This window comes from Nomia melanderi, chromosome 12, assembly GCF_051020985.1.
Source record: "Nomia melanderi isolate GNS246 chromosome 12, iyNomMela1, whole genome shotgun sequence".
Classification (NCBI taxonomy): domain Eukaryota; kingdom Metazoa; phylum Arthropoda; class Insecta; order Hymenoptera; family Halictidae; genus Nomia; species Nomia melanderi.
Window position 1 is genome coordinate 10605565 of NC_135010.1, and position 24637 is coordinate 10630201.

Below are 24637 nucleotides of genomic sequence, written 5' to 3' on the forward strand. Positions count from 1 at the left end.
GTTAATAGCAAACAGCGTGACAGATTCTTTGTACCAATACCATTAAAATATATCAACATAATACAATTAAGAAACGTCACATTTTTTAATAAATCTACTGTCGACCCATATTCGACATAGAAGCGCAAAGGGTTAAGTGTACGTAACAAATTCTGTCGCCTAAATTCGGGTTACAGTCAAAGTGTTAACAGAAAGTTAGTTTCTACTCACTCCTTCATGATTCCTCGGGAATTTCCCCTTTCCGGTAGCCACTTCGCTAACCGTTCCCATAATAACTTACCGAACGCCGACTCTCGCACATAGTCACTGTTCGGTGCACAATTTTGTTGAAATTGGGAAAATAGGGAAGAAACGTTCCTTGTATCTGCTCTCCGTCCAGGTGCTAGTCGCTGTCACACCGACGGTTCAGCCAGCAGTGTTCCGACACACGCGGAAAGTCGCGTAGGCGAACGATTCCTCTTCGCCTACGCGAGTGCAAGTATATATGGGGTGTACCCGGTGAACACGTGACACGCAAGATTACCCAGCGACATTAAACGGAAGAGATAGTGACAACTGTGAAGTTCGCTGAGCAACCGTTTCAGGATGCCGAAGAATGTTTAGCTTGCAATTCGTTGTTTTGAGAGAATCGATTTTCGAAATGACTAAAGAACGTTTTAGGCTGGAAGCTTTCGACGAATGAGAAAGATCAAAAGTATAGTGTAATATCTAGAATTCTTATCGTAGGTTAAGGCTGCTGAAGGAGTGTGTTCCTCTGTCTGACCAATGCGTAGTATTTCCACTTACATTACTCTGGAAAGTTCATCTTTAAATTGCCATTATTAGAATTAGATCAAAGTTTGAGGGTGCTTACGTGCATTGTTTTCTGACGATGTCACCACTGTTGATAGTTGAACTAATAACCCAATAATCTATTGTTATCGCTCAAAAGTTATGTTTTTATTAATATTTGATCATTGAGACTTGTGACAGTTTCCAAGTCAATCTCGATTTTGTCACATTCTTCCCTTTAATCAATCTAATTTCATATTTTTCATTTTAAAATTCGATAACCTAAATTCCAAATTTTTCAAATTCAATCACACTCTCTTTCAATCTCACAAGGGAACCTCTTCAATCAGTACACAGTGATTTTAATGAAACTTATATGGAACATAGTTCTTAAGAATCAAGGATTTCTTTCTTGATTCACCTCCTTTGCTTCTTTGTCAATAAATTTTCTAATGAAATATCAATAAACTAACTAACATCATAACTAACATTAATATAAATAACATAGAAATCAAGGGATACAACTATTCTATTTTAACGTTTCAAGGATAATTACATTAAATGAACTTTAATATTGTACATCAAACTTTGTAACTTTGATGTATCAAGACAAATGGCGACTGAGTCGCATCTCGAGTATAAAGGGTTAAGATAGAAAAAAGTCTTTTTTAAGTTAGCCTTAAACTTGATAAAGAAGACATCTATCATTAGCCGTGGAAATATCTTCTTCTCATTTCAGTATTGTGTTCGATAATCATTTCAGTATAAGCTTCGCACTACGACAAATAATTCTTTCCGTTTTTGGTATACTATATAACTCATAAAGCGGCACGAATTATCTGCTTACGAAAATCTGTACTTTTGACAGGTGGCGCCATCCGTGGCAAAACGCTCAAACTGGTAGACAAATGTTACCGATATGGGAGTTCACGCGGTCGACTGTGGCGCCATCCGTGATAAAACGCTGAAACTCTTTAACAAATGTTACCGATGTGGGTGTTTATGCGGAATATCAGTGGCGCCATCCGTGGGAAAATGATGAAACTGGTAGACAAACATTACCGATGTGGGAGTTCATGCGGATTATCAGTGACGCCATCTAGCAAGGCGCCTGTTATACTAATTAGCCAATAGTTTGAGCTTTTCTATAACAGATGGCGGGATCACTTTTGCTTCTGTTCTCGCAAAAATCATTAATAACTCGTCAATTCTAACCAAAAGTTAACAATAGTCATTTTTGTAACATTCCTATAACTCCACTCTAATGTCTATAATAATCAAAGTTCAGAAATTATGCCTATTAAGTCAGCAATTTCATGATTCACCGAGCCCCTGTCAAATATTTTCAACTGATCTCCGAACATTGTCTTAAAGAACCATTAATAAACAATTAACACGAAAGAAAATCCTACGAAAAATGATGTAGAACTGTACCTAAAGGTCCATTCTCCATTTTGTAGTCAGAAATGTTGACGAGTCGTTAGTACAAACGCAGATATTAATGAATTTTGCATCGAGTTCGCTATCTGTTTCGGGCGCCATTGTGTGTCTCTCTCTTTCCCGCGCAAATGTGTGTCTGTCCTTGTCGGGTACCTCCTTACTCGTCATGCTTCGCGCGTAGGTACCAGGGACCAATGAGATGCTTTTTCGAAGGAGGTGGCATAGAGATTCCTCTCTCTGTCCTTGTCGCACAGTAGCTCTGTCCTTGTCTTACACATTGCGGGTATAGGGAGAAACACTCCAAAACTTTCACCGCTAGATGGCGCGTCATTTCTGCGCTCCAGGAAACGTACCGATTTCATCGGCGCGAATCAATGAATATCGCAATTATCTTTATCATTATGACGAAAGTTTCGATTATGTCGTAGCGTTAAAATAATCCTGTCAATGTCCATTTTGTCAAATATGTTATAAATTTATGAATATCACTGAGATTATGCTTTGAGGAACTGATTCATAGGGAACAATTAATTTATAATTCTTGCAGGATCGTAACAGGGAGATAAGCATGGAAAATTGTGTCGAAGAAGGAAGAAGAAATTGAAAAAGTATACAATGTTTTTGTTATAGAAACCATAAGGGAATATTGAAGAATGTTTCCCTTAATTAATATAGAACAAAGAGTCCTTTGTAGTAACGTCCTTTAATAGTTTTATTTATTTTTTATTTTAACCCTTAGCACTGCACATAGTTTTGTGATATGTCAGCAACTCCTACCAATTTTGATAGTCCTACTGAAAATTAACAATGTTATAACATTTCTTAGACCTTGAATTCCCTTCTCAGTACAAACTGTATATTTGGAAGATCTAATAATCTTAAGGTGGTTTCCTTAAAATTCATTAAAATATTTAATATCGTTACTGGTGAAATATTGTAGCCTACAGAGTTCAAAGGGTTAATAGTTTTAACCCTTTGTTAAATCTGCTCAGTCACTAACCATTTATTATAAAAGGAAACAATGTTGATACCTGTCATATATCTACGTTTACTCAAAAGCTTAACGACTGGCGATAAAAATTAATATTTACTTTAAATTAAAACATCAATAAATAACACTCGGATCTGTCAAACTCAGTTGAAAATTTTCACCACGAGCCGGACACGATATTGCAGGTCAGGAGGTTGAAAAGTGACAATGAATAAAAATGAAACTTTTGGGATTCAATCGAAAAAATCACGAGTCACTTGTTTCATATGTTTTACTTTATTTTCCAACCGTTTTTGTATGCATAACTAGATACATGGACGTAAATCACAGCACAACTCAAGGTTGTATAAACATTTATGCATTTGTTGGGAGTAATATGTACATGTGGCGAGTACGCGGTACAGGCGACTGAGATTCGAAACAATTTCCGTTTTAATTACACTCCGAATCGTCCGTTCGTTCGTTTTTTCCAAATTCAAGAGCAGTGGAAACGCATACATACACTTCGAACCTTGCGCGATAACATTCTGAATTCGAAACGTCACCTAACTAAACAGGGTCCGCACGTTGTTCAACGACATGCCTGATCGATATAAGTCACATTCTAATTTCGTCGGATATCAGTTGAACGTCGGGTCGTCGTTGATCGTTGTCAATTAAAAAGACACAACAGTGCGGTTGAAACAACGATGTTCGATTTGAACTGCGACGTCACGTGAGATTTCAAGTAAAGCGATGCCTTCCAACCAAGAATAAAAGACGTTTTGAAAGTCGTCCGTTGCTCAACGAGCAGTTTAGGCGTTTCGTTCGTAAGCTCCGAGGAAACGGCGCAACAAGAACATTTACAAAATAACCATACGTTTATATATATATATGATATATAATATGTCTATATATATATATATATATATAATATGTCTATATATATATATATATATATATATATATATATATATATATATATATATATATATCCTTTGTATATATACAAAAACTTGTGTATACGAAATCTTTTTCTTAAAGATCATAAAAAATATGTCGGAAAGAACAGTTGTTTGCGAGTACAGGAAAATTCGTCTCCAGGAAGCAATACACGTGTGTTCTGCTCGTCATACACCGGGTGTCTCTTTAAAAGACGTCCCAATTAAATGTTCACTGAACAGTAACGACTGTTTCGCGATTTTCGTACATCTCTCTGGCCTGTCTCAAAATAAATCAATGAAAACTTTCAAAAATTCCATACAACTGATCCTTCGCTGAGGTCGTTCGAGTGTTTCGAAACCTGAGACCATTCGTCGCTTCCTGTCTTTTATACTGTTCAGTGACGATTTTACAAAATACTCATCGTCGAGACACCCGTTGCATCGCTCGTTGCTTCTTCCCAATTAGCTTCGAACTGATTCGCGACAATTTCGAGGATCGTTCCCTTCTCTCTTCTCCTTTTGTTTTGCGACGTGAACGTTGGCACTAGATTGCTTCGGTCGCAAATGAAGCTCGGGAAAAGCGATTGTCGGAAAGGGGTTGGATCGCCGAATGCAACATCAAGCGGCATGCATTAAATGTCTGTGCTCGAAAAAAAGTCCCTTGAAATTGTGCTTTAGCCTCGTATACAATGATTCGCCTATTCTCCGGTGACACTAACGCGCTATCCATACGAAATCGTGACTGTTTACCTATTTCATAGCCGACTAGCAGAAGTTGTTCTTCGAATACGATTCTAAGTGTACGGTACATCGGTGTCTCGTGAAATGCCGTTCTCCCAAATCGTTTGAGCGGAGTGATCTATTTATGAAAGAAATTAATGACAATGTCCATGACAACCGACCGCCAATCGGAAATTTACATTTCTGTCGATGACCGTTCGGAACAAACGAACTTATCCGGTTAAAGTCAAACTGAAAGCTTCGCCGAATTCGACCGACGTTATTCATTTTCACTCGTGCAGTCTCGCGTAATATAAATGCATGAAATTTCTGGTCTAACGATGATCCGTTTGTTAAACGTGTATCCCGCCGTTGCGACGCAACGAGCAGCTACGCGAAATTACCGGGTATCTTGATAAGAGTAAAACGGTTTTCGGAAGTGAAACGTCGGTTCCCCGAGGTCGTAGAGTACAATGGGAGCTATTCGAGCGGACGGATAAGGGATTTTTCCGAAAGCGAGAGAAAGTTCTTAAACAGGCTAGAAATATTCCTATGTTACTCCTAAGATACTTTCGTGAATGATACTCTAGGTTGCAGTAAGTAGTTAACGATAGTTTTTTATTCCTAAGTGTTAAGGGTGTTAAAGTCGAAAATTCGTTATTGGGTGCACGGCGTACCGCGAATCGTTAAAATCGTGCGCCACCAATAGGGATAAAAGATGTTAGTGGAGCGAGTATCGTTATAAATATCTAGACTGTGTGAGAGACGTTCTCTATCAGCGTTAATCAAGCGTTAATAGTAACATTGTAAAAACGTCCGGCAGGGTGTACGAACGATACGGTTAAATACATCCGTGTATCCGTGAACGGCGAAGAGCAACGTTTAAATCAGAGTAACCTTCGTCAGAGAAATTCACTAAAAAAAACAACAAATATTCATGGCTGTTCGCTAAGTACATCTGTACTTCCCTGAAACGATAAGTAAAAGCGACAGCTCGTCGAGGAACGCGTTAAGTACAGCGCACCTTGTCAGTTGAACGAATAAAATGGTTCGTCGATCGCGCGGACGTGGAAACGATATATTTACATGCGGCCTATCGGGTGTCGATTCGCAGGAAACATATCACGATAATACACGCGACGAGTAAAGCGGTCAAAGTCGTAAAAGGAAAATCCACCGAGGATCGATCGTCGATCGTCGGTGAAACGCGCGTAAGTACGTGCTCGCGAGAGATTCGTGAGAAGGGTGATTATTAAATTACAACTAAAAAAAAGAACTTATCACAAGTACAACCAGCATGAATCATAAACGTATGTATATCTACCGAGTGGTTCATCAGAAATGGAATTTCCTACGTCTCGTTCGATTAACTATTACGAAGCGTCGTCCGAGACTAACGGGAGAGAACATTTCGGAATAGCTCTTAAACTAAACATCGGTAGCCATCGTTACCCTGAAGATACCTCGCCTAGATTACAATTTCACCTACCACGTTCGAATAGTCGATAACTCCTAGCAAATGAAAACAATGAAAAATTCGATGTCTGATCAACCACACACCGTCGACATTGCCGAGGATCGTCGTCCCCCAATGTCGCCTAAGACGATTCCCTCAATTCTCGTGTAGTGAATCATAGTATGTAGAAAACTGCGGTATATACACATCCCCATTCGTCATCTTCCAAACGCACAGAGGTCAACAACATTGAGCATTGGGCAGATACATATTATACATGTAGTCGTTGATTAGGAGTGTCGTCGTACGACTTGGAAGACTCCGTCGACGATTCCGCTGGGTTGTTCCATGCGAGTGAAAGCGATCGTTCCCTTTTTAATACTCCGCTCGCCTTTCGTCACCGTGCATCCCCTTTCAACGATAAGTGTCAACAGGCGGACACACCCTGGTGCGTGCCTTCTTCGAGAAACAAAGGAACGAAACAAAAGAACCGGTCCATTGACGTCTTCGATGATTAATCCCTGGTTCCTTTATGCGGCGAGGCCGGATTGACCCCTGGCCCCGTGGAATTTTCTTTATCGGGCGCGTCCTTCCGCGGGAAGATCCCTCTCTTAGGAAGACTCCTTTCCGGACTAGGACTAGGACTAGGACTAGGCGAAGAGCTCGGTGATCTGGAACTGCTCGAGCTTGATCTTTCCCTTCTCAACTTCTCCAAGCGGGACTGGTGCTCGTACAGAGGTCCGCGGATGACTCTGAGGGTGCTCTCTAACTCGTAGGCTCTGTTCTTCAGGGTGTTGTAGAGGTTGATGTCCAGACCAACCTGCCTGGCCTTTTTGTGGAGGGCGATCAGCTGTCGTCTGTTCAGCACGTCGGGCAGCATGTATTCCTGCGCAGCAATGTTAATTTATTATTTCACTGAAACGGTTACTCCAGAAAACTCCGGCAAAAACCATTCGTATATATGTCATCTCAATATTTCACACACCGATGCATTATATACAGTTCAATATTAAATATTAAGTTCTATAGTTTCACTCAAATCAAGTGGTGACTGAGAGTCACCTCTCGAGTGCAAAGGTTAAGTGCGGATGGCGAGAGATTTTGGAGAGAGTTGCGTTGAGAAGAGAAAAGACCTGTACACTGCGAGCTATATCGTTTCTATTTATTTGTATTTTATTCAATTATCTATTCCTATGTTTTTTTAAATAAAACATATTTGAATTCCATCAATACTACAGGTACTATAGACGCGTTCCTTCTCGTAGTCGCGTGGTCGATCGTATGTATAATGTGTAATCTCGTTTCGTTAAATATACTTTGTCACACTGTAAATACTCTAATAATACACAATCAGCAACCTAGCTGACACAGTTTCTCAGTTGTGATATATAATTCACTGAACCCAACGACTGTTTCTACAAGCTTACGAGCGCCAGGTTCCATGCAACGTGCGGTACAGAGTGTTTCGTCTAACTTTATTGTCCGAAATGTTTCTGCTTTCACTATTCAACCATTTTCTGCCGATTTTGTTGGAGACGAAGTTAGACGAAACACTGTAAATATTTGCAAATAAACACTCACTTGTTTTGTTAAAACGAAGTAGATGAACCAAGCCATCGTGGTGCCATAAGTTACGAAGTAGGTGACGGGTTCCATTATGTCCCACGAGTATTCCCACCAAGTTAGCCTGGCTAAACCGCTGAATTGCACCGACATCAGGGCCAGGCACACCCAGGTGAATATGTTCGACCTTCTGGCGGCTGTGATTTCCAATTCCTGTAGCTTCTGTAACAGAACATGGAACAGGGCTTTGCGCTTATGATCGTCGGTTGTTCGACAATTAACCCTTTGCACTCCGAAAATTTGTCACTAGAAATATTCAACTTATTTTTTTGAGATATAGATTAATTTTCTGTTAAACTAACTTAACGAGGGATCTGTTCGCAAAATAAGGGGAACAATGGTATTTTATTTCCAACTTGGTATTTTATTGACTTTGAATTCACGCATCAATATACCGAGTTAAATTGATGTATTCAATTTTTAATTGCAAAATGACAAACGACATTAAATAATTAACCAACTTAAACTTCTGTACACACAGGCGTTTACGTTCGACGTCATTATAATTTCAAAATTACAAAATATATTCGTTTCAATAAAATTATTGAAACTATCGAATACATCGTTGATTTGTGTTCGTATGTTGATATTTATTAATTTCATACTGCATAAATATTATTATAATCACGAAACAAAATTCACGAACTACACAAAACGGAAAAGGTATGATATTAAATCATTCGATTGAATTGAATTATTATTACGCGTTCATCTAGCTGAATGTCACCGCATTAGGTAACAATATTTATAATATACAAATGTTTTCAAATAATCGTCATTTAATTGAATTACAGTAATTCGATTTGGTTTGGCATGGCATTCAACGTGTTGAATACGAAATTTCACAATTTTGATGCACATTCGAAGTGCAAAGGGTCAAAAATTCACCCTTTCGGAGTTATCGGGAGAGCTTTGGTAACGTTGACTCGGGTTTCCTTAATTGTTATTGGAAGGTTTTATACCGTTATCCATTTCGAACTCTATGGTACAATAAAAGGGGACGTCTACAATGTTTCCACTATCGTTATGATTATCATTTCCTGGAAAGTTCCCTTGGTTATGAATTTCCATTACTCCAGTTTCATTTCGCTGGCCGCTGCGCTCTTCCCTTAATTATCCTTTGAAATAAGTACCCTTTCCCTCAGCACCGGCGTCGCCATCGGAAAGTTATCGTTGACGACGAAAATCAGCATCATGGAAAATTACATTTTACGAACGCAGCCGCGCCAGTTTAGACTGCCTCACTATTTCATCTGAGCTTGCAGCACAAGAGGAATGCACCAATACGAAATGAGTTACTTTTTCGTTGCATCGTACACGACTGCTACGGTAAATCATCACGAGAAAGCAGAAAAAGAAAGTGAAGAGGAATGTTTCAGACTTATTACCACTGGGACTACTTCGTGGCTCAACGAATTTCCCATTTTGATTTCTTTCTTTACAGTTTGCTAAATTATTCAGAGACTGAAACATAAATCGATTTATAGTTTCTACAAGGAAACGTTAAAAAACTAGTAAAAACGAAATTGAAAAGTGGCAAATGGAATTACTATAGTTCCTTCAATTAAACGATTTTCTTAATAATACAATTCAATTAAATAATTTAAACCTTAGCACTCTAGACGATTTCGTAATCTACCAACTGCAAGCCGTTTTTAAGAATGGAAAATATTATATTCTAAGATCTCTTAGGTTTCTTTATTTTCCTTCTTAATTCAAAATTTGGATGTATAGAAGATCCAGTAATCTTAGGATAGTTCTAAGATTATTCATTAAAATATTTAACCCTTTGCACTCGACAGGTGACTCTAAAACTATAAAATTGGATATTCAATATTCAACTGTACATAATGCATCAGTGTGTGAAATATTGGGATAAAAAGCTTTGTTTCTCAATTCACCTGCAATTTTTCTTCGAGTTAATTTGAAAGAATATCGTCTGCGTCTAGTTAGAAAATGTTAAATATTTCTAACGAAATACTTCCGAGTGCAAAGGGTTAATACTATAAACAGTGTCATATTGGAGCCTACAGAGTGCAAAGGGTTAACATCAAATTTTTCCCGTTTCCTGTATTCTGCTCTACGATACAGTGCATCATTGAGCGTGGTAAGAACCTGGTAGCTGTCAAGTTAAGGGAGATAAAGTCTGCCGCGATAACAAACAAAACCCGAGCGTTATCCGCCTTTATCGCGTCGTTCGTTCACTCCGCGAGGGTTGTAAACGCATCGGCGATTCCGCGATACGCCGCTTAAGCACCGCCGTTTCGCGTCCATTAACCGTCCGGTTATTATCGATCGTGCGATGGGAAAGGATGGAAGAAGAGAATGCGAGCGAAAAAGAAACGAGCCGTTGTGTATTGTATAATTACACGCGTGAATCGGTTTTCGGTGATCGCGAGTCGGGCGGCGGCGTTAATTGCTCCGCGTTCGAACGGCGGCGAACGCGATGATTAAGCGAACTCCGTGGAAAATTAATTCGTCCGGCGAGGAGAAAACGAGCGATAAAACAGCGGCGCTGTACGCGTTGTTTGGTGAATAATGCGCGCGCGTGCCGCGTTCTAACGCTACGGAATGCTAATAACGTGGTTCCTTAAGCTTCCGTTTAATTTAGATACCATCGGGAATGTTTCTATCGATTTACGTTCGCTGTCGCCGACCGGCCGCTTGTTCTTCCTATTGGGAAACGTTCGACGGCTTCTTTGTCACTTGTTCCAGCGAGGGCACTTGATTGTAACTGGTTCGATGTCGAAGTAAAATAGAACCTCTACAATTAACCTGTTAACTGTGGAATTCAGTTTGAAAAACCTCTCGTTCTGCGTGCAGTGAAATAAAAAAATGAAGTGTGTACTCGCCGAATGAAAGACCAAAGCAACATATCAGCGTAAGATAAGCAAAATTCGTCGCGCATTGCCAAATCTCTGAATTTCCAGCGCAAGTGGTTAAATGAACAAAAGGAAACGCAGAATTTTAATCTGTTAACTGTGGAATTTAGTTTGAAAAACCTCTCGTTCTGCGCGCAGTGAAATAAAAAAATGGAGCCTGCACTCGCCGAACGCAGGACAAATGCAGCTAGAGTATATTTTAATGAAAGACTAAAGCAAGACAAAGAAGAATTACATGTTTATCTGAAAAAACTTTTGGAACATAACGATTGGAACACGTGATACAGATTTTTGGATTGATTTAGTGGAGGTTAATGTTGTTTGTTACCACATTGCGTACTGATATTCAGAAAACTGAATTGTGCCGATGGCAATTTTGAGTGAGATCAACTTATATGAATATACATACAAAAATTCAGATATGTTGTTATGTAATATATTTTAAACAGATAATCAATTCGAATCGAATTTAATATTTTTTTAAATACTGTGGTAAATAGCAAAGTTGCATAGCTAAGTGTCTTTATAAAAAACGAGATTTCTCGTTGCCAGTACGCAATGAATTACATGTGGAAGTGAAATAGTGTTTTTCAATTATTAACCCTTTGAACTTCGTAGGCTCCAACATTGCACCAGTTATAATATTAAATATTTTAACACGTTGAACGTCGCACGGTTTCATAGAGCAAAATACACAAAATGGAAATAATACAATATTAAATCATTCGACTAAATTGGATTATTATCATTGCACGTTCATCAAGCTGAATGTCACCGTAATGGATAGCATTATTTATAACATAGAAATGTTTGCGAATAATCATCGTTTAATGGAGTGAATTATAGTAATTCGATTTGCTCGCACCGGTGACCATGGCATTCAACGTGTTAATGAATCATTAAAAAAACCTATCATAAGATTATTAGATTTAAACATCCAAATTTTTTACTGGGAAGGAAAATAAAAGATCTAAGAAATGTTATGACATTGTTAATTTTCGAATAGACGTGTTTACTCATTGTCTTAGTTAAATGAACACTGATTCGTTATTCCAATAAAAAAAACCAATAATTAATATTGCAATACTATTTTCCCATTAGTTATTAATATTGACAATTACTATTTATCTTCAAGGTAATTGTACACTTCAAACAACCAGAAAATTCTTTTTCCAGCGAATTATCAATAGCCACAGAAATTTATGGTGAATTCTAGGGCAAGGGTTTGAAATACTAAAATTTTCAGTGCGCTAATGAACATTCTTGTGTGCTCCGGCAGAGGCGGAATTATAATGACTCCGCATATTTCGTTACACGGATAATTGTAGCAACAGATTCTCGGGTTTCAGAATATACGGCGAATCTTTCCCCGTGGATCGGCGACGGGGTTGAAACAGCAGGGATTAGATTTCTGTCGCCCGACCGAGTGACTTTACCTGTTCCAGCGGCTCTAACTCCAGTCTGACAGCCTCCAACTCGGCCAACACCTGTTTCTCCATGCTCGCGTAATGTTCTCGAACGTGGAACACCTCGTACAGTTCTCCGACCAATATCTGCACGTCTGACAGCTTCTCTACGCTCTCCTAAAATGCGACGGAGCAAGGTCAAACGAGAATACTGATAAAAAGTGCTTTATTTAACAGAACATCTTCCCCGGCTCTATAATAAGTTAGTAAGTTAATAAGTATACGCTCGATTTCTGATCTAAACTCGCGGACAACGAAGAAAATAAGCTAAAACTAAAAGATCTTTATCGTAGAATCATATTATAAAAAGGCAGATTATTAAAAAGTACAAATTAGAGATTCTCATAAGAAAATAATAACGAATATAATTTTAATCAAGCGATGAAATGGAGTAATACTCGGTGAAACGAAAATTCTACACTCGATTTCTGATCTAAACTCGCGGACAAAGAGGAACTAAGCTAAAGCTAAAAGATCTTTACCATAAAATTATATTATAAAAATTCAAATTATTAAAAAGTACAAATTAGAGATTCTCATAAGAAAATAATAACGAATATAATTTTAATCATTCGATGAAATGGAGTAATACTCGGTGAAACGAAAATTCTATACTCGATTTCCCATCTAAACTCGCGGACAAAGAGGAACTAAGCTAAAGCTAAAAGGTCTTTACCATAGAATAATTTCGTAAACAGGCAAACCATTAAAAACTGCACAGTGGAGACTCGTGTAAAAGCGATTATAAATTCAGTGATTCGATGGTTTTAATGTTAAAGCGGCGCGTAGACGGGGCACGCGATAACGACGCAACAGCGATGCAAATGCGCGCTCGGGAATACCGAACCCGTCCGTACACGTGCTCTAAATATTAAACCAGGTCAGGCAGATTAATACACGCCTGAAGAACTCACCAAGGTGTGCCTCTGGTGCAAAGGGGGCGTAACGAGGTACTCCTTGTCGTTTATAATCAGCTGGAAGTCCTCCTCCATTAACGTTTCTATCGTGTTGCTGGAGCCTATTCTAACGCCGTCTGAAACCATTAATCCCGAATGCGGCGTGTGATCGCGTTAAAAGTCGCCCGGCGTCCCGCCGCTGGATGTAATTTCTATTATCGATGGTAACGAGCACGCTTACCGAGTGTCCTCACGATCGCACGATCGATGCCGCGGTCCTCCTTTCTCAGCATCTTGACGAAGTCGCCGACCGTGTGGGTTATTGGCTTCAGCGTAAACACGCACTGCTCGTTCCTGGACGGCAGCGGCACCGTGATCTTCGGTAATCCCCGTCTATACGTCACTGTGACTTCTGAAACTGAGATTGGCATCGAGGACTGTTGAAAAACGGACCGCCAGTTCTTTCCTCGCGAAAGATATAAGGCCTGAGTGCTTCTTTTCAACTCCGGAACAGAGATTTATGGCGCTAGCTATTTATCAATTCGACCGGTTCGCCGGGAATGGAGCTAGTGCTATGTCTAAATTGATTGCTAGAAGGATTTCTCTGAAGGTTCGCTTGCTTATTAAGTAAATAAGGGAACCGGGATTAGGAAATATTCGAAATATTGCGCGTTCGATGTGAATTTATAGATCTATGATATTTGCTCTTGATTTGGAGACAGTGGAACAGAGATCTATCTATTTGTCAGCTGGATTGATGTTTTAATGAAAGTTGAATGAAAAGGTTGAGGCATCACTGAATAGACTATTTGCGAGTGGAATGTTTCTATTGGTTCTTGCACTAAAGAGATAATTTAAGTCGATCGCGGAGGAGCAGCGACTTGCTCGAACACTACAGCCATTCATCAAATCGGGCGCTACGCTGGCGTCGGGCTACTTTTCGATATCGAAACGAGCAGGTCAGACTAATCGGATGCAGTTTCTCTTTTTTAACTCGAGTGTTCCTTGCAACGCTCTTGTAGCCTAGAGTGTAAACTCCTTTCATCATCCTTTCGTCCGAGAACCGAACGCGTTCGAAGCATCTAGAAAAAGCGTTCTCCGGACGACACGAATTTTAAGTTGCTAATTGATACATTGGTCGTCACGGTGATCATAAACGATCAGGGTATACAAATTGTTCGAAAATAATTATAAGAAAATTGTAATATTGAAAACCAACTAGATAACGGTCTAATGTACTATATCAAACCACTGACACTAGAACTACCAATCGAGTTCACTTCTTTAAATTTTCGTAAACTTTAAAAGTACATGTATTGAAATTATTAGTAATTTCTCAGATAATCGTCTGTCGTCTTCTCAATAATTGTAAACGAAGAATGACAGAATTAATTATTCTGATAGTTGATAGTTCTGGCGTCAATACTTACTTCTACTGCCATTTATCTCTACCACAAGGGAATAAATACTATCAACCTTAACACGTTGATACTTCGACATCGTCGATGACGACAGCAACTTTTTTTAATTAGTTGATTCTCGGAGAATTCCATCTTTATTTATAATACTAAGAATATACAACTATTACTGTCATTTGCACCTACTCGAGAACTGGATAACCATTTACGTCAACGTGTTAAAATCATTCAAATCATTACAATTCTATTACAAATCTTCAACATTTTCGTGCCAGTCAACGTATTTAACCTCTTGCGTTGGAAAGACAGCACATCGAAAAATGTTTCTTCCAAAATTCCCAATGACATCTGATGCATACAGATAATCTTGTTGATTCTATACAGAACTATTAACCCCTTGCATTCGAGAGATGACTCTGAGTCGCCATTTGATTTGATATAACAAAATTACAAATTGTATATAATATTGTAATACATTCAATTTTTTATAATGCATCGATACGTGAAATACTCATATAAAATAGCTTTGTTTCTTTTGATTGACACGTCAAATCAACAATTGACACGTTCCGTGCCAAACCGTTTTTAAAGACTTTCATGTCAAGATGGAGTATGTCTTACAATGATTAAAATAATGCAAAAAATCATAACTATCAAGGAAAGGGTGTATAATTTAAGATGCATAACACAGCAAAGCAATAAATTTATTTTTCTAGGAATTAATTTAACAAATACCTGGCTGAACATTACTCTATCGAGCGAGTCGCATCCTCGCACATAAAATTCTTTTATGATGTCTATATTAGTTTAAAATAAAACATTTTAGTTGAAATATTCAATATTATATTTATGTGACGTTTGTATATAATCAGGAACGGATGTTATGGTGAACTTTGTTAAACCATGGCAAACATAAATATCGTTTATCCACACAACTATTACAGAATATTGCAACTTTCACAGTACAGTTTCTCGCCGATTGGGAACCGAATTTAACGTTAAAACAAATCGCAGTAAAAAGAATTATTAAGATAAATTATTAAGACAGTATTAAGATGCCCATAATCGACTGCATAATACATTTTTAATAAATTCTTCATTTTGCAATGACAATACCCAATGGTTCCCGGCACGGAACGTATTAATGAACAAGATTAATCTACACATCTACACGAAACAGCTAAAAAACGAAGTTCCCCCCGTAAAACTGGCAAGCCTCTGAACGAATCTCCAGCGCAAGAGGTTAACGGACAACAAGTAACATTGCCTTTTCGCCTGTCCGCCTTGCCGGAGGCAGCCGGAGGCTTCCCTCTTTTCCGGATGCCGCGGAAAAGCTGGTCTCCGTTCCCGTCAACTCGATTCAATTCCCCTGGCCCGGCCTTTTCTCTTCCCCAATTCCGTGACGTCGGATTTCCGCGCTTCTTCAAACAACGGCAACTGCCAGCCGCGCCGTAAAGCCGGAACAGCGACTTCTTTATGTAGCCTCGTGGAACGAGACTGCCGAGATGAGGCGGACGCTGAACGATCGCTCGTCCTCCCATCGCCGCTGACTTTTACTACACCCGTAAAGGCTGAATGGGAGCGGGTAACTCCGCGTCGGACATTTTCAACGACGAGAACGCTGCGACACGCCGGTTTCTTTGCTTTACCGCGGCCCGGCCACTGAACGGGATTTAACGAACTTTTGTGTCAACGGACTCTTCGCCGAAGCACCGAGCTGGAATTCTGTACGAGGGCGTATCGAGTAGCAATTAGACTGCGTTCGTTGTTCTTGCCGCAACAATGGAAAGTAAACGAGTTCCCTGAAAAATTCCGTTGCTCGCGGCAACGTTTCAAGGAGCATAGGTTGAAAAATATGTTAAATGAACCGTTTATTTTGAAAGCGGCTCGAGTTCGCTTAACACTGCTTCCACCGGAGGTGTCGACAGACACTGAAATTTTAACTTGAAATTATTTTCCAAGTTTGGTCGTATATTCTGCATTGACTTCTCACGTTTCCAATGAGGATTATAAAATGAAGTATAGGAAATGTACAAAATTCTATTGAAGGGAATGATTGAACTGAGAGAGTAATTTTTAGTTGAAATTTCGAAAGGTGTCTGACACCTTCGGTAGTAATAGTGTTAAAACAGATTAAGAGACCATTAAGAAATGAGATGATTATTCAGAATTTTAACCATTGTAACGGTTAAATTGATTTTTTCGAAGAATGGACTTAAGCCACTTTCAAGGTAAACGTATCTTGTATTTTACTTGATTTACTGTTTACTCTCGCGTAGGATGAGATAGGAAGATTGTACGTCTTGCAGCAGTCGTGCAGCTGAAATTAGCGACGTTGAATTTGGGGTGTTTCCACGTGAAGGGTAGCTATTACATGCCACTACAGTTTAGTGGCTAAACTAGTTAATCCCGAAGGAAGTTTAATCATGTCACCTAGTAATATTGACGTGTTGAATACCGCACGATTTCAGGAGCAAATACAGGAAATGAAAAATACATAATATTGAATTATTGATTTGAACGACATTATCGTCATTACACGTTTATATTAAATGCCACTGCACTAGGTAATATTATTGATAATATATAAATCTTTTCAAATGTTTCATCGAGCGAATCATAATCATTTGGTAGTCACCGATGGCATCCAACGTATTAACCCTTTGAACTCTCCAATATTGCACCAGTTACAATATTAAATATTTCAATGAATCTTTAAAAAAATTATCGTAAGATTATTAGATTCACACATCCAAATTTTGCACTAAGGAAAATAAAATATCGAAGAAATTATAGCATTTCTTATTTTCGCAATATTGCACCAGTTATAATATTAAATATTTCAATGAATCTTTAAAAAAACTATCGTAAGATTATTAGATTCACACATCTAAATTTTGCACTGAGGAAAATAAAATATCGAAGAAATTATAGCATTTCTTATTTTCGCTAGGAATCCTATAAAAGTTAGTTGCTAAGATGTAATTAGTACGATAATATTTCTTTCCAAAGCAATAATTTGTTTCCCGTCGATAGCATTTGCTTCCAACGTAGTAATCATTTCGTCTATCTGCTAACGCTGAAAAACAGCGGCGTTCGCGGCTCACATGCCCGCGGATGCATTTTGAGAGATCGCGCAGCCGGATCGGCGCTCGGTTCCGTTCTGCTTACAACGGAAAGATGCTCGCAGCCGTCCCATTCCGGTCTCCACACTCTAATACCTTCCTCGTATCAAACGGCTGCTAACCAGGTTAACGCGATCCAGCTCTCGATCGTGCGACCATCGCGCGCACGGAATTCGCGGAAACGGAATTTCATTTCGTTAACGGCCGACTCGACCCTTCCCTTTCTCGGGGAAGGGATTAACTAAAGTACAATACGCGTTTCTCTAATTCCCCGTTTCCGTAGATTCACCGACCGAAGTTAGGTACTTCGTTATTAACTTCGGTCTCAGCCGAAATGTGGATGCACGTAAGAAGATACGTGTACATATACACGCATGTATGTGCATCTAGAATTGAACCAATGCTCGGTACATTGCACGAGAGATCGATAGTGACACTATTTCGCTCTGTAACCACGAATGTAGCCATAGCAGCGACACTAGATTTCAAGATCTAGAACAGGAAGTTGCAGGGAAACCATTTAACTGTAGAAAAACAGGAGATTAGCAGGTAGTTTCTTTTTTAGTATGCAAAAGAGTCGTGTCCATATAAATTAGCAACCTCTGCTGAAGATTTTGAATAGTTTAAAGAGATCTTATCTGTAACGGTCTAGACTGGTGAATCCAGTTCGTAATTTCCACTTTGATCTCGAGTGGATCTTAGAAAGTTGAAGTTGCCGCGAAGATTTTAAATGCGAGGAACGAGTCCAATGAGAGCTGGGTAGAATGTTAGGGGATGAGTCTGCTAATAGACTCTCTCGTAAGCGATTCACTTGATCCGGCTGAAAAGGTACTAAGGATCAAAGTTATGTTAGCGGTACCGGTGCTCACGAGACGCTCGCTAGAATTCGAGGCGCTCGGAAGCCTTTCTCGGCTGAAGCATCGGGTATTATGGGTCGGAAGCTGTGGCATCAGCTGCTACTTACTGTCTAGTAGACCCTGCTACCTAATTTTTGACATGTTCTCAAGTTGTTTACGCTAAAAGCTACTCCAGCGACCGCCTGTCGCAACGATTCGTCGTTAAATGCTTTGAGGCTCGCGTGAATTTCACGGTTTATCGCTAGTCGACGATCCTCGATTAGTGTAAACAATGAAACGACTAAAAGAGAAACGAATGGTGTAGTTAAAGCATCAGGGATATTTCTGCAAGCAGTTGTATCGAGATAATTGCAATTTTTGCGAATACTTTTACACCCGATTCCAGTTCCGCGGGAACGCCGCCATTTTGCATCGACTGCGATTCGAAACGTCGAACGCAGGGAAATTTTTATGAGAACGCCGTGGAAAGTCTACGTATCGTTCCATGAAGCTGCCTCTGGAATGATTCGCGAAATCAATCCACGCCTCACAACCTAGTTCGGCGTATTTTTTACAATATTTCTTCACGCGAAGAAGGATGGGGATTTCCATTACGGTTTTCCTGTCGGCGTCCGCAATAACGGATTTTCATCAGAGGAATGCCGGGCTTGTGTAAACCGGGCAGCTTTTGAAAAGCGCGCGATACCGTGAAACGAACGCCGGAAGGAGTTATGCCGGTTGGCGATCGAGCAACAACCGGCCCGGCGATCGACGGTTGCACAATCGACGCTTCGTCGCGCGATTCCGACGAATTTAACGCTAGAACTACCAGCAATTAGCGTTTCTATCAAAAATTCGAACAATGTTTATTGCTGTTCGGTGCATCTGTTGTTCCTGCAACTGTACAAGCACGCGAATTCATTTTGCAATCGACGATAACACATATATTTGAATAAAATTACAAAAAATTAGGTTAGGATTACTCATAACTTAAGTACTTGTAAAATATGAAATTCTGAAATTGTGTAGTTCTACTGTTAATTCTGTCAACAACGGTTTGTTCAGATTTCTAAGAACATATATAAAAAAATAGAGTTGCGATAGAATTTTTCCTAATAAACATTATAAAAAAAGTAGTACGTCTGGAGTACTTCATATATTTTTCCGTATCCTGCGCATCTTCAATTTCGCACTCCCAAATGTTCTCAAATGTTGAACAGAGATAGCAGAAGTTCACCGGCGCGTTGATAAATAATCGAACGCAGCGAACATTTCGGGCGCTTAACCATGAAGAATTGTTATTGCACCGACGCGTCGTCGGCAGAATTTCGACCGACACAGCATAATCCGGAGAAAGTCGCTTTATTGGCTATTTGTTGGGATCTTAGTGGGTTCCAATCGTTTCCTCGGCACACCAGGCACATTAACTCTCCATAATTAATGTATAACGTTCCTCCAAACTAAACTAATTACTGCAATGGAAAGATCGGAAATCTACAGACCAAAAGCAAATAGTAGCTATCACAGCGCTGTTATATCAAACACTATTGTATCATTGAAACACTAAACAATCTCTATTACCTACATTATCCCTATATCAAACAGTTATCATTCTGTCATCACTACCTTAAATTACTAACATCTTCAATTACTCTCCAAAACAATAGACCATCGACAATGAATCTCAACAACAAACATCCAATCGTTCTAAATCAATGTACTACACCTACGAAACGTTAAAAATGTCTTCATCAAACAAAAACGTTCCAAAACTTATAGAATTAACCCTTTCACCCTCATCCACCACTTGACACTCATATTTACCGTTCAACTTCGTATAATGCCTCGATACATAAAACATTAGAATAAAACATCTTTATTCCTCAGTCTACTCGCGATTTCCCTCCAAGTTTCAAAGAAATCCTCTTCGTCTCATCAAAAACTATTAAACACTTCTACCGAGAAACTTCCGAGTGAAAGGGTTAACCCTTTGAACTCTGTAGGCTCCGATATTGCACCAGTTGTAATATTAAATATTTTAATAATTAATAAAATTATATTTTCCACGCATCCAAATTTAGCATTGAGAAGGAAAATAAAAGATCGAAGAAATGTCATAGCATTTCTCATTTTACTATAAAAATCAGTTACAGTTGCTGATAGATTACAAAACAACCTGGAGCGGTAAGGGTTAAAATCCAGAAATTCCTACTCAATAACGTAAATTACTATAAACATGAAAAGGGAACAGCACAAATATCTCGTTGCAGAAGTCGAAAAAAACCTTCCGTCGCGCGGAACCGTCTTCGGCGCGTAGCTCTCACAGCTCGCCCCCACGTCGGCTCCCGACCGCTTGAGCGAGGAAGCGCCGGAGCCTGGTAGTGGCAAAGAAGCTGCCCACCACCTTGCCAGCGGTGTCGTCCTCCCTTCTTCCAGCCGGCGGTGAAAAGTTTCGCGGTGGTGAAGTTTTCCCGGCCGGCGGGCAGTCTGCCTTTGGATCCTGGCCAACCGATAAGTGAGCTGTGCGCGCGCGTTGTAAACCGTGTTCGCCGGGGTCATCAACTCTTACCAGCCGAAAACGTTCCGCGGGATCCTCCTTGGCGAGAAGTCGCGTGCCATCGGTCGGGCTCGGTGACACCGGTAAACCGATCGTTCGCGTGACGCGACCTATTCAAGGATGCACGACCAGTGATCGGGGATCTCCCCACGGGTAGGTGAATAATTTAGCCGATCTAACGCGCGCGCGAGCGTTCCTCCTGGCTACATTGGATTTTCTGCCCTCGGTGAAATGGTGGAGGATGCTTCACGGTGACACGTGGTGCCTGGAGTGGAGGATGAATTTAATATCCAGATGGACGGGGGATGGTTCTCGTGTATTCGGGGAGGATGTGGGTTTATGGGCGAAGACGCCGAGTGAGCTAAGAGGGTTTTTTTCGGGGGTGCTGGGAGTCTTGAGAGGTTTCTCTAACATATCGCTTTCGTTTGCTTTAGTAGAGATTAACACTAGGACTACCGATATTTTAGGTTTGCTATAGATTCTTGTTTCAATAATATAATTATATAATGGTATTTTAATAGTACGCTATTTTACAGATTCTGTTCCTCTTGCTAGTGGAACTTTTAGTCGAAGCTTTATTTAAAGGAGCAAATAATACAATGATATTGAAGAAACGAGGGGTTTTCCTAATTTCACGATACAACAGATTTCAATTTCGATACAGATTTTGATGGATTAATGTGTAATTCCTATAAAAATTGTAACAATAGATTATCTCCAGTTTCTTCGGACACTCGTTATAGTATTCAAGTGAAACTATTTTCAATCATTTCGAATATTCAATGCTTCGAAGATATCAATAATTGCGAAACAGCAAAACTGAAACCAGTCACTTTTATTGGTACGGTAGTCCTAGTGTTAATTCCGTGGGATTTCGAGATTGATGGCATTGCTCTCGACGTTTTGATTTCTGATTAATATTCATGTGATGTCCGACTATAATAATTAATGTGTTCGACGGATATAGTCGGGGGATTTCTGGTAATGAGTAGATGCTATATCGTGTCATCAATTATATCGAATTCCGTGGGGATATTCATTTATGTTCATTGGAGTGAGATTTAATTATCAAACGTATTATTAGAGAAATATCATTAATAGAAAATTTAGTACAATATTTTACAAGGTAAAATATCTTTGATTTCCTATAATCCTTATGATTAATATGATGTTTGTATTACGTGGTAATGATTTGTGTTTGTATATAAAGTTCACGTGGGTCAAAACCGAAGGCTAAGACCCTTTCTAGAGAAAATTAACGTAGAAACAACTCCCAGTTCAACTATAAGGTCGAATGTCTCTCAGCGTCTTATATCTTGAGCGGACAACTTCCACTAGCGAGAAAGCGGCGTCTCGCAGCGCCACCTGTGCACAAGCTTCGTCACTAAATAAAGCGACATTGCGCCGTGCCAAGCACGCTACACCACGACTGCATGTACAAATCATTTATCACGCGCTACTTTTTTCTTCTGCTTACACTTTACTCACCGCAAACGTTCTTTCATCCTTGTCCCATGCACACCACCGGCGATAAATCTTTTTTACGACCCGGAAGAGCGTACACGTTACGTTTCACTCGACTATATTTTAATAAAGGAACATTGTTTCCCTGGCTCCTCGATTTAAATAGATTGATAGACTCTTTAATTATTCATTTCGCCCCATGTTCTTTAATTAAACACCGGAACCACCGAGCAGTAAAATTGATCGTACGGTATACCTTTTATAAAAATAAGATTGTGCAATGCAACGTTTGACTCGTATTTTAGTTTACATATCATTAACCCTATTCTATAATTTCAAAGATTATCTGTATACTTTCAATAACTTCCAATTAAGATTTCTATGCAATCGATAGTTCCAGTGTGTTGAATACGGAATGACTTCGAAATCTTTTGAAACTGTAGTTTCAATTGATCGGATGACGCTCGAGTGGTGACTTACGCACTTTAAATTTCCAACAGGCCTCGTCGTTCAGGGGTCACCGATCATGGGTGGAGTACAGAGCGGAACCCATACCCTTGGAGACGCATTATGGGTGCACGAGAGGCAACGACAGAAATGCCATCGGTGAGTCGTGTCGTGGAAGCCTGCAGGATTCGGTCATAAGCAGGTCGTGAATATTTATGCACATCTGTTGCAAACGAATGCGCGGAACACGCATTAAACTCGGTGCCTCGATGGAATTTACTGAAACGCTCGTTTCGTCGCGAATGATATCCTCGGTGCGTTTCCTTAATGAAGGAAACGATCCAGTTGCAGTGAATCAATTAACAGGAATCTTTCAATGTTCCACCTGAGAATTCAAATGAGATCGAAATTTATGAGACGAAGATGAGATAATATTTATTCAAATCGCACTGGCTTCTCTATTAAACACTAGGCTCTTTATTCGATTTACACTCGACCATACTCCGCCGGGAATATTTAACAATTTCCATCGATTAATTATATAGTCTCCATCATCTTATTCAACGATAATCTCCCTTAATTCGATTAATATTCATTGCGCGACTGAACGCGATACGAGCGCCGATCAATTTCTGCCACAGAAATCTATGGAAACAGAGTTAATTGTTTCGACTTCCGAACACGGACGATTAATTCTCCGCTAAAGGAATAATTCGCTGTGTGTGTCCGTTGTAGTCTGGGAAACAAAGGAGGGTTCTCGTTCGAAAAAAGGTTCGGCTCGATCCGGCGATTAAGAGGCGCGTGGCACGAGAGAAATTAGCTGCGCCGTAAGTTAATTATATCGCGGGATAATGGAGGAGGCCTCGTGGTGGCCCAGATTTTTAATGAACTCGAAAAATTGCCTGGAACTACCGGCGTGCATAAATATTAGAGCAGAAAACTATACAATGATGCCCGTTCGCGATGATATTATTACGTTCATCCATTCCCGGGCATATGCCTCTATTATTCGGTGGAACCTATCGCGTCGCTAGGAATTTTCACGACTATCGCCGCCGGGACAATGCGCGGGGGTGCGAGAGTTACCGGGAGAGCAGAATTACGAGGCTTCGCACTAAATAATTCCACACGCTCGCCGTGCAGCGTGTGTTATACGACGTTAGCCGAAAAGTTCGGAGTGTATCGGTGGCAACAAATTAGTAATGGCTTCGCGATGAAATTAACATGCGAATTTCTTCGTCAAATCAATCATTGAAGGATTAGCGAAAAGAGTTTAATGAGACGTTTTATTGGACGAAAAGAAGATGGTTATTGGAGATTATGGATTTATTAATAAATTATTGATAAAAGATACTTTGAAAGATATGGAATTTTATTAGCTGAAACGGGAATGATTCTCTAATATTTTCGATCTATCGTATAATTCGATTATTCAGAATACAGTTAGAAGCTAGGACATTTAACGCTGATTAGCTAGAAACGAAGATGATACTCGAGAGTTTTGAGCTCAGACGTTTAACAACGATTCTCCAGCAAGTCTACGCGCATCGATTCGACGCTCGACTCGCATTCCTCCGTTTGCAATTAATAAATTCTTTGCCGCTATGGAAACCGTACGGGGC

General features: G+C 39.7%; 1 protein-coding gene across 2 annotated transcripts in view; it reads right to left on the minus strand.

Annotated features, from left to right (window-relative positions):
- Positions 1 to 3455: 3455 nt before the first annotated feature.
- Positions 3456 to 24637, minus strand: part of MCU (mitochondrial calcium uniporter) — a 76002-nt gene continuing 54820 nt past the window's right edge. For both annotated transcript variants that reach the window (XM_031987932.2, XM_031987933.2), the window contains 5 exons: positions 13410 to 13586; positions 13187 to 13305; positions 12243 to 12389; positions 7883 to 8086; positions 3456 to 7187 (listed from right to left, as the gene is read on the minus strand). In XM_031987932.2, coding sequence (XP_031843792.2) covers positions 6816 to 7187; positions 7883 to 8086; positions 12243 to 12389; positions 13187 to 13305; positions 13410 to 13586 — 1019 coding nt within the window. In that variant the 3' untranslated portion in view covers positions 3456 to 6815. The remainder of the gene's footprint in view (positions 7188 to 7882; positions 8087 to 12242; positions 12390 to 13186; positions 13306 to 13409; positions 13587 to 24637) is intronic.